The sequence below is a fragment of the Galleria mellonella genome, unplaced genomic scaffold, assembly GCF_026898425.1.
Source record: "Galleria mellonella isolate WM207_F2 unplaced genomic scaffold, CSIRO_AGI_GalMel_v1 utg1260, whole genome shotgun sequence".
Lineage (NCBI taxonomy): Eukaryota > Metazoa > Arthropoda > Insecta > Lepidoptera > Pyralidae > Galleria > Galleria mellonella.
The window spans coordinates 617,183-633,502 of record NW_026441985.1 but is presented as its reverse complement, the minus strand read 5'-3'; the positions used below and the strand labels follow the sequence as shown (position 1 = coordinate 633,502).

The 16,320-nt window shown below is 30.1% G+C and overlaps 1 protein-coding gene across 1 annotated transcript in view; it reads left to right on the top strand.

Annotated features, from left to right (window-relative positions):
- The window catches only part of LOC113515555 (tachykinin-like peptides receptor 86C), a 150,200-nt gene that overhangs the window by 61,749 nt on the left and 72,131 nt on the right, over positions 1-16,320 (top strand). The window contains exon 4 of the mRNA XM_052899946.1: positions 2,985-3,096. Coding sequence (XP_052755906.1) covers positions 2,985-3,096 — 112 coding nt within the window. The remainder of the gene's footprint in view (positions 1-2,984; positions 3,097-16,320) is intronic.

The window sequence follows — 16,320 nt, the reverse complement described above, 5'->3', positions numbered from 1 at the left end:
ACTTAATATATATATATATATATATATATATATATATATATATATATATATATATTATAAAATGGCCGTGTGGTTCTGGTATAGAATAGGCCACCCTTTCCTTTTCCGTGGGCATCGTAAGAGCCGACTAAAGGAGGGGAACTCTTACACATTTAAGAAGCAAAAACAAAAAAAAACTCAGTTACAAATTCACAGATAGATTTTTATAAAAGATACAAGAAGATTTTATTGCACAAAAAAAAAACACCGACCTCAATCATGGCAAAATCAGTTCTTTTGATTTAAAAACTTCACTATTGAATGATTATGGCGTTGATTTCTGTTGATTTTTGGTTTATTTGTTGCATTTGCTTGTATTATAAAGAAAATATTTTGATAAAAATTCTACGGAACCAGTCTGAAAGATAAAAAAGAATTTTTTATATTGGCTTACCATCATCTTCCTATCTTTATCCTAATTACTATTTGGGGTCGGCGTAATATGTTTTTTATCCATATTACAAAAAGATTTGGCTAATAGTTTTATGACCGGCCGCCTGCTTGACGTCAATCCTTTTTGGGAATGCATTTGTTGGTGGTTTCCGCCACCGCCGGTATGGAAGAAAGGATTGAGGAAAAAGAAGAGAACGTTGGAAAAACGTAAAGGAAATTGGTAAATAAAAAGAATAAGAGATTTATGTGGGAAAGCAAAGGAGCGGGGCACTTCAGTTGCGGAAAGGATTGCGACATTGCGTCAGCTACTGTCAGTCAGTCAGTCGTCTGTCACTGTGTCTAACGTCAGGGGTAAGAACACCCTGACGCTAGAAAATTCTAGACTCTAGAAATCTGACCCATTCTAGAATAAGGGCATACAGGGCGACCCCGACCTCTCGAGTCGCTGCAGTTTATATTGGCTTATAAATGATGGAATTTTGAAATAACAAATATATAACTTATTTAGTTTAATTAAATAAAAAAATAAAAAATACAACCAACCATGCAACCAATGCGGAAGTACTCGTATATCCTTCGATTCGAAATTGATGAAGATTAAAGATATCGCGTGAAATATATAAAAAAAATGCAGTTAAAATCATTCTCATATGGAATATTAATTTTTACCCGAGACTTAGTCCATATGATTGGCATATATTGATTAACTTGGTTAATGCTTCGTATGTACTAAATTTGATCACGATTGGATGAGAATTTACAGCGTTAAAACATTTCATAATAATTTAATTAAACAATTAATTTAAAATACGGATGATAAGAAATATCCACTAAGTTGAAACATTCCTTTTGTCAGTGTAGAAGTGAGATTTGCAGTTATTAAATGTTAATAATGTCGAAGTTTTGACCTTTATACTCGTAGAAATTAATAATAAGTCACTGTGTAAATTTTAACTCAGTGGGTCTAAATAAAGGTTGAGTTTAGTTACAAAGGACTATAATTTAAACAAATTATAAAGCCATTATCTTCGTAGATATCTTAGTAGGTTGGCTCTTTTGACTATAGACTTATTATGCTGTGTTAGTCATAATATACTAATTCACGAAATTTAAAAACTTATCCAAGAATCAAGAAGCATAGGTGAAACTTAAGTAGATATTTACCCAAGAACCCGGAAGTATAGGAGAAATTTAAGTAAATACTTTTTAATCTTTCATACTAAATCAAAGGAAACAACAATACAAAACAATCACAAAATACAAACAACAAACAATTGTGAAAAGAAACAAAAACAATTAAACAACTTTCAGGAACGACAAATATACGTGTAGCAATTAAGTCCCCGCTATCCATTTATAGTATATCATAAAAATGATCACGTGACCTTGTGTTTATAAGAAAAGTATATAAAATATTTTGAGATTTCTATTAATTTTGTTCAATGGAGCGAGTTGTTCATTTTTATAGATTAGTAACTTTTTTATTTTTATATTTATACTTTACTTCGTACGTATTAATTTCAGAAGTATTACAAATTTTGCGTGATGTTGGGATAAATATAGATATATACATATATATACAGATAGATTTTCTATAAATTATTATTTTGGCATCTATTAGTCATATTAAGATCCTTCATATTAATTTATCTTAAATATCTTCCATGTGCAGATATCGTCTACAATTCTATTATATAAGTAATATTTTCCAATTTTTTACAAAAATAATTTTGTTTTATGCATATAGTCATTGAGTTGCGACTTAGTATACTTATTCCCAGTAATCCGTAATATACGAATTCAAAATCAAAAGGTGTATTGACTTTTCTTATGCAACTTGTAATGGACAACAAGATGATGGTGACAGCTTACCTGGTGGGGGGCAAGAGATTGTTCGTAATGGGGTCTAACTTACTTGCCCATTGCTAGAAATATACCCTGTATTGCTAGCAATGGGCAAGTTATCAAGTCGACTTCCACGCGGTTCCCCCTGGAAACTATCGTGGTTAATTCTATTCAAATTCGTCACGATGGGCTAACGTACCTGCTTTTATCATAACCTATCATCACCGGTACCCCGCAAGCACATACCGATAGCGCAAGTGGTGTTACCAATCCATTATCACCCATTAAAAAAACCTCACTTGGTGGAAAGTGGTGTTATAAATAGTTAATTTTAAAATCTGAATTAATTTACTTAACATTATATATTTTTTTAAATTTCTATGTAATGTTTCTTTACATATATTCAAAATATTCCACTCTAAATATGTCCATTCTTCGGAAATGACACATACTTAATATACCTACCTACTTGTTTGTATATTAGACCATTTGTTATTGAGATTTATTATATAAAGTATGCAACAAACCGAAATAACTTCTGGTTACGAATTTATTTGTTAATTTTGTCCCTTAAATTAAATAGCTGTTTGTTTGTGTGAAATAAATCGTACCACAAATACTTCCCTTCGTGGAAAAACAATTATACAAAACATAGCACTGTTTTATTATTGAAAATGTAATCTAAATAAAATCTCCTTTTTTTACAGCTCACCGAAGAATGCGGACTGTGACCAACTACTTCTTAGTGAACTTATCCTTCGCTGACCTCATGATGGCCTCTCTCAACTGCCTTTTCAACTTTATTTACATGTTGCATAGGTGAGTGTTATATATTAATAGCGAACCGGCTCGATTGTGGGGAAAGGAAATGTTAGTAATGGAAATATAGAAGCCCTATTGTCAGCAATATACCCTATCAGGTCGACCTCTACGCGGGTTTTCCTGGAAATCATCTTGATAAACTCTTTATTAATTCATCACTATAGGCCAACTGATCTGTTTTATTCTGTTATTTCTCACTGGTACCCCGCCAGTATATATTGATAGCGCAGGCGGGGTTACCATTTCATTTTCATTCATTAAAAAATCGCACGTTTTTTTTTTAAATATATAAGTGTATATGAAAATCCCAATGCTAATGGTTTACATCGGGTTTTCTCCTTGTATTTCGCGCACGGGAGGATAAGTTTTTCAATAATAATAAATATCCTATTTTGCTTGCTAACAACGTAGCTTTCTATAGGTGAATGCTTAGCTTCGCACGTGTTGGCAGAATTTCCAATAAAAATAAATAGCTTATTTTACTCGTTGATAAAGTAGCTTACTATAGGTGAAAGAATTTTTAAAATCGATTGAGTAGTTTTTGAATTTATCTATTATAAGCGAACGATCAAATATTTCCTCTCTATAATATTAGTATACATATTATTATAACAGCTATTAACTGTTCACTGCTGGACATAGGCCTCCCCCATAAGGGGGATTTTACCAATAGTTATGCAGTTTGGTAGGCGGGTTGGCAACCGCAGTTAGGCTTTGGTGATGTTTTAAGAGGGACTCTGTTGTCCATCTTAGTCGCTTCTGACGACATCCTAGTATGATATTCGGTACAACAGAAAAAACTTTATATGCAGTGTTATTTTATTCTTTCATGGTTTGTATTTTTATTAAATAGCTAGACGTCATATGAATTTCTAACATAAATTCCTGTTAGAGGCGTGAATATTATGGTGAATTTTCGTATCATTTTTGCAGTCAAAATGCCGTATCGTAATGTAATATTGTTATTTATTACACAGTAGATATTATCGTTTCACGCCACATTACGTTTCGTTCGCAAACCGATTTATCTTTTACTATAACGATAGTTAAAGTCAAAATGTATCTCTTCTTACGTATGAATAAATAGGAAGTAATATGAATTGTGTTCTACAAAAATCATACTTCAATAGTGGCAAACCAGTTATTTTGATTTAAAAATTGTACTATCGAATCGATTTTGATAAAATTTCAATGGGATATAATGTATAAAGGTAGCGCACTTTTGCTCTACTTATCTCAGATGTAATAAACAGGTTGACTATTTTGACAAAAGCTATTAGGAACAGTTTGTATAGAAAAAAGAAAAACGGAGTTTTTACATTCTTGCGAGCAATTTCCTCGGACTTCAAAGAATATTAAAAAAATTCCACTGCCATGGTTGCGTGTTGTAAATTAAAAAAATAGCCGAGTATTAGCAGCTTGTGGTCGGTGCTTAAATAGATTTTCATCATCTTATTAGCCATCTACTGTCCACTTCTGAATATAGTCCTCGCTAAAAGCAGGGTTTTGCCAGTACTTGTCACGCTTGGCAGGCGGATTGACAACCACAGTTAGGCTTTGCTAATGCCCTAAGAGGAACGCTGCCGCCCATTCCTCGACTATTAAGTTCTCTTAAATAGACTTTATCTTGAATTAAATACATAGGACTTTTAATTTTTAATTACGCAGGCAAAGCCGCAGGATAAAACTATTTTATAATATAATCCCTATGAGCATTTAGAAGCGTCTTATTATCTTATATTATTAGCATTAAATAACTAAATATTAATCTCTTGCTTGTTTGTAAACATAAGATCTCGGATTCACAGTTTACAGTCAACATAAAGTGAACTAATTCTATGTTTAGAATAAGTATAATGGCTGATTTATTATTTATATATTTATACTTTACTATACACAAACATTACATTGTTATAATTTTGAATAAAGATGTACAACAGGCGAGCTTAACTCTGTAAGAGTTCTCTTTCAGTAAACTGAGTGGAATGGAGTGTTAATTACCAGCAGGCAGCGTGCATGCAATAAGAAAAGGAAATAGTATGGTTGTTTCTACTAAGAAATAATAAATATGCATACCTAAATATAAACCAACTTATAGACTTACATTCAAAATACATAAATATCTGTATATAGTAATACATATATATGAAATATTATCTTTACATATACAAAATACGTACATATACATACATAAATATAATTGGTTTATGAGGACAGAAGATGCTCTTTTAATCAGCTCTTGAAAATATTCAGCGATTGACTCTATTTAGTAAATATAGATAGATATATAGATAGATAGATAGATAGATACTTTATTGTTTCCTCCAAAAGATTACAATAGTAAACTTATTATAAATATAAATAATTACAAGAAATAATCACAATGAGAAAACAATGGGCGACCTTATCGCTAAGAGCGATCTCTTCCAGGCAACCTTTGGATGGAGAGGAGTAATTATAAACAATTTGGTGGGAGGCACGATGAAATACAATTTTTTGTTGATGTTTGTTTATCAATCTTGCTTAAACGAATTTATGGATTTGAATGAAATAATGGTTCACAGGTAGATTATATATTAACAGATACGGGTAAACAACTAGTTTTTTTAATAGGTGATAATGGAATAGCAACCCCGCTTGCACTAACAGTATACATTAGCGAGGCACCAGTAAAGGGTGATAGGTGAGAATGAAGTAGGTCAGTGGGCCCATCGTAACGAATTTAACAACAAATCAGTCACGATAGTTTCCAGGAAGAAGCATGGAGGTCGACCTGATAGGGGCATATTGTTAGCAATGGGGTTATTAATCCAGATTACTAAATCCCTTTTCTCCTCGAGTGGAAAACTAGTTTAATTATAACAATATAAACGTCTTACCTTGCACTAGCGTGTATTGTTGTTATCGCTTTTCATAATATATATATCTATATTATATCTTATGTGTTTATACAATGTACGCAGATTGTATGACTGCCTATTTTTTTTTTAAATAACATCCAATTAAGATGAAAAGGTTTGCTGGAAGAAATCTCTTATTAGAGACAAGGTCGCCTTTGTACATTATGTTTATAATCAATTGTGGTTAACATTATATTTTGTGTACAATAAAGAATATTCCGGGGACACAGGGAATTGGCGGTATATTGTATCTCTACCTCTATACTATATATTGATTAAAAAAAAAAACCAGAAGTATTATAATAATTTTTAAGAATGGAAACGTATGAGAGATACTGTTAGCTTGTATGTCATACTTAAATATCATAAAAACAGTTCTTTAAAATCCTATTAATATTTATAACGATGGATAGATGGATAGTTGTTTGCGACTCTTTCACGCTAAAACTACTGAATAAATTTCAATGCAAATTTGGTATTTGGTTACGTTAAATGTTACTAGAACACAGAAGATATTTTATTCACTGATTCACGCGATCAGAGTCGCGGTATACAGCTAGTATAAAAATAAAGAAAGTAACCTCAATATAGTTTTACGTAATAGCAACAAACAATCAGTTGTTTTGATATTATAAATGATAATATTCCTAAAGGCACATTCTAAGGTTAATCTGTCGTTTCATGTACAGGTACCTACATACGTGTTTAGTTTTAACATTCATGATTCTCGTTTGTATTCAGCGGAATGTTCTCGAATACGTGTGCAAACAAAAAGTAAATAGATTAAATACGAATTTAGGGTGAAACGAACAGGATTTGGTGGTTTGTGATATGTGATGAAATTGTTACATATATGTTTACTTACTGTTTAATTTTAGAATTTTCTCTTTGAAATAAAAAAAAAATAAATAACGACTTCAAGCACAACTTTGATATAAAATAAATAAAGGAGTAAATCATTTCGATTGTAAACAGGACAATATATTTGAATTCATTTCATAATCAGAACTGGCAAATTATCGCATAAAAATATTTATATATAAAAATAGAACTAAAAACCTCTCTTTTTGTGAGTTAATTAAAAATATTAAGATTTAGGTTTGATATATGAATATTAAATTATTATTATTATTACTGGAGTAGCTGTGCTCGCAACATCGTTCGCTCGGTTGTGAGTATGAATGTGGATCTAGATAAAAATTATAATAATGCTTCTTTATACACGACATTGGATGTATTAGCATCGGTGATTAAAACATATAGCGCCATCTAGTCCAATTATAAGCAAAACTTATAGTATTGGATATAAGACAACTGACAGAAGTACATAAAACTTTTTTAATACATACATGTTATTGTAAATTGGACTCTATTTTCCGGCCTTAGCCTCTCATAATACATACATATTATATATAAAGAAACCACTCGAACCAATATAAACAATCATATCATCACATACTCATGAATACAAATATTTGTATTGTACGGGGATTGACTCCGCGACCATAAAAATATGTCTTAGTGTTAAGCTGCCGATGGTCGTTAAAATAGGTACCAGGCTTACATTAAAAAAATATGTCACTATTATATACTTTTTATGAAAATGTACATTTTAATATTGACAAAATTATTACAAGATCAGATGGAAATATCAGGAATCAGAGGACCATTAAATGTTTTTCGAAATTGCCGAATGAAACACAAATTTTACGTTAAAAATACATAATAATACGTTTATTATATAAAAATGTTAAAATATCATTCCTTTGAACTTTTACGGTAGGATTTACATATTATAAATGAAACGTTAAGCTCCATTTAATTAATATCTGATTTTGGTATGAACGAAAACACGAAATGGAGATCGAAATTTTTAGATTTTATACATTTTTCACCGCATCTGCCCTTTATACGCTTTCTGTTTTTACCTAATGGTTAGCTGGTAGAGAATGCCATATGGCCTTCGCCACTTGTACAAAGTTTTATTGTGCAATAAGGAATAAATAAATAAATAAATTTCAGAATTTCATTTCATAGTAATAAATCCTCAGTACATAGTACAAGGAACAGTTCTTTATACTGTAATCAGTATGAGATTCAAAAGTATCATTAAAATGAATTCAGAATCTGCGAAGACATTGCATTGTCCATACACAAAGTCAAGAGTTGAATTGAAGTCCTTGCACATCTTTTTGAAATATATTGCAAACGTAAAAATGTACAAAGCGTACAGTAACAAGTTCTAGAAGCAATATACAATATACTTATATGAAAATAGAATTTAATAAGATTTGTATTGCAAGAGAGCTAAAGAATATTTTTATTGCATTATTTTATATCTTGAGCGCAACGAGAAATTTAGCGTATGTCGTTGGAAGTTATAAATATTGTAAACGAGTGATACACTCTATATATTTTATCTCTTAAGAAATCTTTAAAAGATAAGAAAAAAAAGATCTACAGATTGAAATCGTTAATATGATTTAAAGGGAATATTATATCACTGTGATATATATATATATATATATATATATATGGACTATCATAAATTAATTTATAAGATTTTTTTATAAAATACAAGATTTTTTTAAAATCTATATATATATATATATATATATATATATATATATATATATATATATATATATATATATATATATATATATATATATATATATATATATATATACCAAAAAGGCCGACTTGGCACTTCACAAATTTCGATGATACGCTCAATATTATAAAGCGCTGAAATCTAATTAGTTGATGTTAATAGTACAAATTCCTCTACGACTCTATCGTATATTACGTAATTATGAAATATATAAATATATATATATATATGCCATATAGACCCCGGTATAGCAAAGGCCATCCCTTTTTTTGTGGGTATCGCAAGAAGTAACTACTGATCTGAACTGATCCAAAAACGATCTAAAATTTAAGCTTTTCATATTAAAATATGCGTATGGAATGATATTATTTATTTATTGCTTTTTGTTAAAAAATATTTAGTCTCGCTGATAGAAAACTATCTTAAAAGTATGTTAATATTCTTACTTTTATTCTATATATTGTAAATATATTTATTTAAAACAATATTACAATGTTATTAGGATAAAATGGTCAGTAGTAAAAAATAACTGAAAGTTTATATTTATATTTGAATCCTTCAAAAAAGTTTGTTAGAAAAAATATCTAGTACGCTCACATTCATCGGAATCATCGTTATTCCAATAGTTGGGATATAAAAGAGTGAGTATTATTACAAAAAAATGCTGACCCAATATCGCCTTTAACCCATCAATTTTCATTGCAATATGAAGTGAAAATCTCTGTTCTTATAGAACATAAAGAACTGTTGTTTTTTTAACAGAACCTTTTACGTTACTGCGATATCGAGAGCTCCTTAAGCAAGATTAATGGGTTACATAAATGGGATTGTCACTCTATGTAACATGACTACAGTGGATTTTTATACTATGTACACAGAGCAGTCAAATGCGGCGTGCTTAATCGAGAACCCTTTGAAATTTATTAACTGGCTTGTAAATGTAACGCTAAAAATAGAATTTAAAATTACTGTTACGTATAATCAAAGTAAAAAGTCGTAAGTAAAAAATACTTAATTTTAAACTATGTTGACACATATTTTAAAAATAGAACCAAGAGTTATTCAAGTGACTTGGACTCGGCGTTTTGTTCATGTCATCTTAGTCTTTGAATTTGGAAGTCAATACAAGCAAATAATCGCAGTAATAAATAAATTGAAACCTCCTAACCTTTATTAGCCCCTTAAAAACATAATTATATAAAATATGAAGACAAAAAAATAGCAATATTTTAATGCATTATCACAAAATGATTTCATCATTTATGTATTAAATATATTAAGATTTTATCATTAGTTTGTGATGATCTGAAGGGCACAACAATATAGGCAGAGCGCCTAATGATTTAAATTAATTTCATAATTACATAATATATGATAGAGTCGTAGAGGAATTTGTACTATTAACATCAACTAATTAGATTTCAGCGCTTTGTAATATTGAGCGTATCATCGAAATTTGTGAAGTGCCAAGTCGGCCTTTTTGGTATTCGTGTATTTTGGTACACCTTTAAATAGAATCGAAGCCTAATTCGAGTCTGAGGACTTGAACAAATATTTTAGTACTTTATTAGAGTCGAGTACTTTTTCCAATGAGTATTGAAGAATACATTTATAAGGATTCAGATACAGAGTATATACTAAAATAAAAATTTATATAATGTTAAATTCTCTGTATCAATATGGATGTATGAATTGCATTTATGAATTGTATTTCTAATATATTTTAGTAAAAAAATCTTATAAATTAATTTATGATAGTCCATAAATAGTGTAGAAATTTCATGAAGCTACCAAATTTAATAATATAATCTAATAATTTTATCTTTGCTATTAAAGAATGTACATACGAGTACTGTTTGAGTACCGTGAGTACTCGAAATTTACATTCGAATGCCTTAAATACGAGTATATCGAGTATTCGAGTACTTGATTACTTAATAGGTATTCGAGTTAGTAATCGAGTAAGCTTGACTCGACACGTCACTAATCGTATCTTATAATATTCAGAGGCATTTGCTGAATGATAGAGTACTGCGACGCAAATATTACTAGATGTATTAGCGTCAAAATTTCCCCGCCAAGTTTCGTACTATTCGTGGAAACTTCAAGTAATTTAGTGGAGTCATGAATATACCATAATCATTTCAACAATTTAAGGGAAAGAGCTTCTTGCTAAGAGAGTAGTTAAAACGATCTTGAACGTATTGGAATTTAGGTAAGCTTCATGGAAGATCGGTAAATAATATAGAAAATCAAAGTAATCTTTATATAATATAATAAAACCGTAATATAGTTATAGCCTATAAAGTTTATAATAACTCCTCTCCATTTAAAGATTGTCTAGAAGTGATAAGGCTACCCACTGTTTTCTCAGTATGATCATTTCATGTAATTGTTTTTGTATATAATAAGTTTACTATTTTAATCTTTTGGAGGAAAAAATAAAGAATATTTATCTATCTATTTATTTTTAAGTTTATGGGCTTTTCATTATCGACTAGTGTATTTTCTCTACTTGATAATAGGTGGCGTAAAAATGAGTGTAAATTGACTGACAAAAACAAAAATGTGAAAACCCAAACTTTATTTTATAATTACGATGGAAGCCTATGTATATATGTAAACGAAGTTGCATGATCGATTTATTTTATTTACGTATAATTTAAGTATATTACAATAATCGTCTCGTATTCATTGTTACTGTTTGTTTGTATTTGGTACGCTTGTTTGCCACCTTAATATTATTAAAAAAATATTGTTAGTAACAGTCGATTATATTTAGTAAAGTATTTATGTAATAATAACTATGATTTACGTAATAACTATTATTATACAATATTATATTATTTTATAATTCATAAATTATGATAGGTACCGTTACATTTTGGTACACAAATTAATATGAGGACAATTAATACCACTTGTCTAAATTACATGTTCGATTACAGACATTAATATCCTTGGCCGACTTTGTAGCTTAGTAGTACTTAAGCATATTAGGATTATTTTTTATGTCTGGTTTCTTATGAAAACAACTAAGAAATATATGAAAACAAATTATTTAACAATAACGCAAAACTCGAACAGTGACTATTGTGAGTCATACTGTAATATAAATTATAACGGCTTTGCTTACGTTTTAAATTCGGGTATACTCGGTTAGTTTCGAACTCGATAGGAGCTCTTATTTGGCTGCTCGCGACAAAGCTGTGACGTGCACTAATTAATAAGGTCTCTTATTAAGTTGGCCGTTTGGTCCTGACATAGAATAGACGGCCTTTATTCCTTTTCCGTGGGTGTCTTAAAAACCGACTAAGGGATGGCGAGAGATGGGCAGCAGTGTCCTTTTTTAAACATTTATAAAGCCTGACTGCGGTTGCTAATTCGAAAACTCCCCTAAGGGAGTGGTTTATGTTCAGCAGTGAAGAGTTAAAGGCTGATATGATGATAATAATGATTAAGTTCGAGACTGGTAGGACATTTCAGAAGTTAAAACATAATTATAATCCAAAATTATTTAATAAAAGCCTCATTATAATTTATAGGATTTGCTTACTTTGTTGTCAAGAGGATGCTCTTTACTAATATAATCAATGTGAAAGTGAGTTTGTTTGTTTGTTTGTTTTTATTTCTTGGCTTAGGAAATATAGTACTCTATGTCCTTCTTCAAGAAAAACTATTTATACTTTAAATGACTACTATTTGTCCTTGTCAATGTTAACCACTTTAAAAATAAAAAAGTTGTTTGTATTGTATTGTAGTATACTGGCCAATGAAAATATACCGGTCATGCGGAAAAAGTCGTGACTAGTATATTATAATTCAGTTTTAGTGTAGTTCACATTCGCATTCATTTATTCACTGGTATCTGTGTTTTAATTTATGCCTGATAAACTCTTTGATATTCAAGTATGCTCGAATGGATGACGCGTTAAATCAAACCCTTAAGTCGACAGTCTGTCATTAATCATACAAAACGATATAAAGAACACTTTTTATTTCGCTCACAACTTGAATCTACATATTTTGTAAATAATGTCATACATATTTCGTGAATAAGTGAACGTGATAAGTCACATAACTCGACTGTTTTTCTAAAGCAAAAAGGCTTTCGTAATGTCATGATAGTTCATGACAGCCATGTATATTTAATGCTGTCGTTATCTATTCTGTAACTAATGGTACCAATTTTATTAAAAATCATATAGTTGTTTAGGCTATACGCAGCACCAAAGAGCTATTTATATATTTTATACTAAAGTGACAGGGGTCGAACAAAAATAAAAAAAATCGAAATAAGAAAGTACACACACACACACACACATACACGCACACACGCGCGCATGCACGCACGAACGCACGTAAGCATGCATTCACGCACACACGCATGCTCGCACGCTCGCACACACGTTCGCACGTACGCACGCACGTACGCACGCACGCACGAACGCACGCACATACGCACGCACGAACGCACGCACATACGCACGCACGCATGCACGCACGCACTCTATGTGATAAATTATCACTATATTTATATAGGATGATTATTTTTAGTGCCTGTAAGTGTTAAATTTTAATCATGATTCGCCGAGTTAATTTAGCTAAAATTCCACACACAAACCTAATGGAATGGGAGGCTGTAACGACATCTTTCAGTTAACAAGTCCCCTGTGTGAGATGTTGTGTAGATTGTTATCAAGTTTAGTAACGACTAAACGTAGAGGATACAAAGATTTGCATAATGAAAATTTATATGCTCTTATGTAATAACACTAGTCATAATACACATCTGTCACTATTAACCTAGAGCACTAATGCACCTATAAGAGTATATCCACGCTGGAAAGGCGAAGTGCAAAAGTGCCTTTTAGTGAATTTTATAGGAGTAAATGTTTGATATGGTAAATCGTAACTAAAATTTACTTACTTGTAGTCTATAAAAAAAATGACTGTAAGTAGGATGAAACTGGAAAACGATATATAAAATATGTCACTTTAAATTATACATTTGAACTGAATTAGAAAGTATCACATATGTTAATAATTAAAGCTAGTGCCCTTCGAAAATATCAACTTCAATTTTGACAATATTATTTATTTTGATCTAACATTTAAATTATTGAACCGATTTTGATATAATTTTTATATGACCAGTATATAAGTATATCCTTTCAAATAAAAAAAGAATTTTCTAAATCAGTTTACAACTCCGTCAGTTGTAGTTATGTAGTAACAAACTTTAAAAAAATGCAACTGAATAATACCTCCTTTTTTTGAAGTCGGTTAAAAAAAGCCGTCTGATAAAATTGCCAGCAACATAAGGGTTGCCACCTAGCAACGCTAGGTTGCAGCTAACAGAGAGCTGGCAATTCGAATGCGTAGCATTCTAATTTTATTCATCTCTCATTTAAAATAAGTTTCATTGAAAAGTCTTAGGATTTTATACTATACGCTATTCAGTATCACAATATGACCACAGGTCAAGCCACAAGATACATATAGACAGAAAATATCATCTATCATATAAAATATCTATCTAGTTTTAGTTGCTCTTTTTCATAAAATTTCCTGTTTGTGGAATAAAATCTTTAGACAAGTAAATTATATCAGAAATGAACTACGATATCTGTTTTATTATAAAACAATATGAGATGTTGGTAATCAGTTTTTATAACAGAATCTTTGTGGTCGCAATAAAGTTTTACGTTCTCGTAATATTATTTCAGTACCAATTTTCCGCACGTCACCAATCTCTTTGTAATCAATAAATCTAGATCCAGACTGGTACAGGCTTATGAATTTGCCCGAGAAATAATTGCCCGTAAAATAAATTAATGCCTCGTATGTATCGATGTTAATAACATTCATTGTATTACAGAATTTTGTTTGTGGATATTTGTTGGCCGGTATTATTTGTTGGTATTCAGAAATTTCGCTTTTGTGTTATTAATATTGGAAAATTTATTGGAGAAATGAAATAGTAATTAATAAATAACACTGGACGTATTACTAATTAATCTATCGCACGAATATAACATATAATATAAAAAAATAAATATATAATACGTTCATTATTTTACATTATATCATAACAGCATGTATATAATACATGTATTAATTTAATCTTAAATAGTTGATAATGATTTCAACAATGTTAAAACTGTTATAAATATATGAGCAATAAAAATTATTATTATTATCTCACTTAATTTATTTGTACGTAAATACGTATCTATTGAGATAGAAAATACTCAGGCTGATATTTTAATGTATAGAAATGTACTTTTTTATGCAACTTAGAATGGCATACAAGCTGACGGACCACCTGATGGAAAGTGGTAACCGTCGCCTATAGACATTTATTTATTTATTTATTTATTTATTTATTTATTTATTTAAGGAACACCAACAGCATATTGCATTATAACATATAGGTATAACAAACACTAAATATAATACAGTATTAATGCACATGCCTATTATAGGTATTCACAGCATTCACTTTAACATAATTATACAGTGTAAGAAAACTAAGTAAATAACAAAAATAAACATGTAATCTAAGTTGTGAGCAATATCAGAAAAAAGGATTATGAGTGAATTAAATTAAAAAAAAAAACATTAAAAAAATATATATTATAACAATTAGAGTTAATTTTAGACATGCGCAGTACCATGGACATAACAGAGTATACTGTTTCGCCCATGATACTAAGAACTCGGGTGTTACTCCTCTGTACCTTGTAAATTCACTGCCATATTCCACCCTTCAAACCGAAACACAGCCATTCAAATATAACTGCTTCACGGTAGAAACACGAATGGGACAGAGGTGCCCAAGCAAACGACTTTTGTACAAAGTCTCCCTCTGGTAAATCATATTATGCATGGATCGAACCTACAATCATCGGAAGGTAAGGCAGTAGTTTACTACAACGCCACCTTGATCGTCATCATCAATTTAACTCATGAATCTGGAATTGCGTCAATAAAGCTTTCAAGCACGAAGTTCGGAATGAAAATTGCTTTTCTAATGTAGGCGAGTACAAGGGATTTTCGGAAATTCCATTCTTAAGAGGAGAATACAGGGGGTGGATATTTGAATGAATCTCCATTAAATCTGCCGTGTAATGTGACAATTTCTCATGCTTTTATTATTATTATTTCACACGAAATGACTATCATTGTAAAAATTATTTCAAATCAATTTCAAAAGTCTAAATTCAAACATAAGATAATACGACACGCTATATTGATAACTTAATATGACGTATTATATTGAGTTATCAATATGGTATTATTCTGATACTGTGTGTGTTCATAAGCGGCTAAAATGTCCTACATGAATAAATTATTTTTAATTTGAATTTGAATTTGAATTTGAATTTGAATTTGTGTTAATACTGTAATCGGTTTATTTCATACTGTTGATACTGCTTTGATAAATGCATAACACTTGTGTTGCCAATGTGAACGCATTTCCAATTTAAATCCAATCTAATTGCTGAGTTTCAAGAGTGTGACATAATTTATATCAATAAATCATTATTTGTCATTAGCAATAAACTAAAGTCGATATTCAGATTAGATTGAAGTATATATATATATATATATATATATATATATATATATATATATATATATATATATATATATATATATATATATATATATATATATATATATATATGTTTTTAATATTTG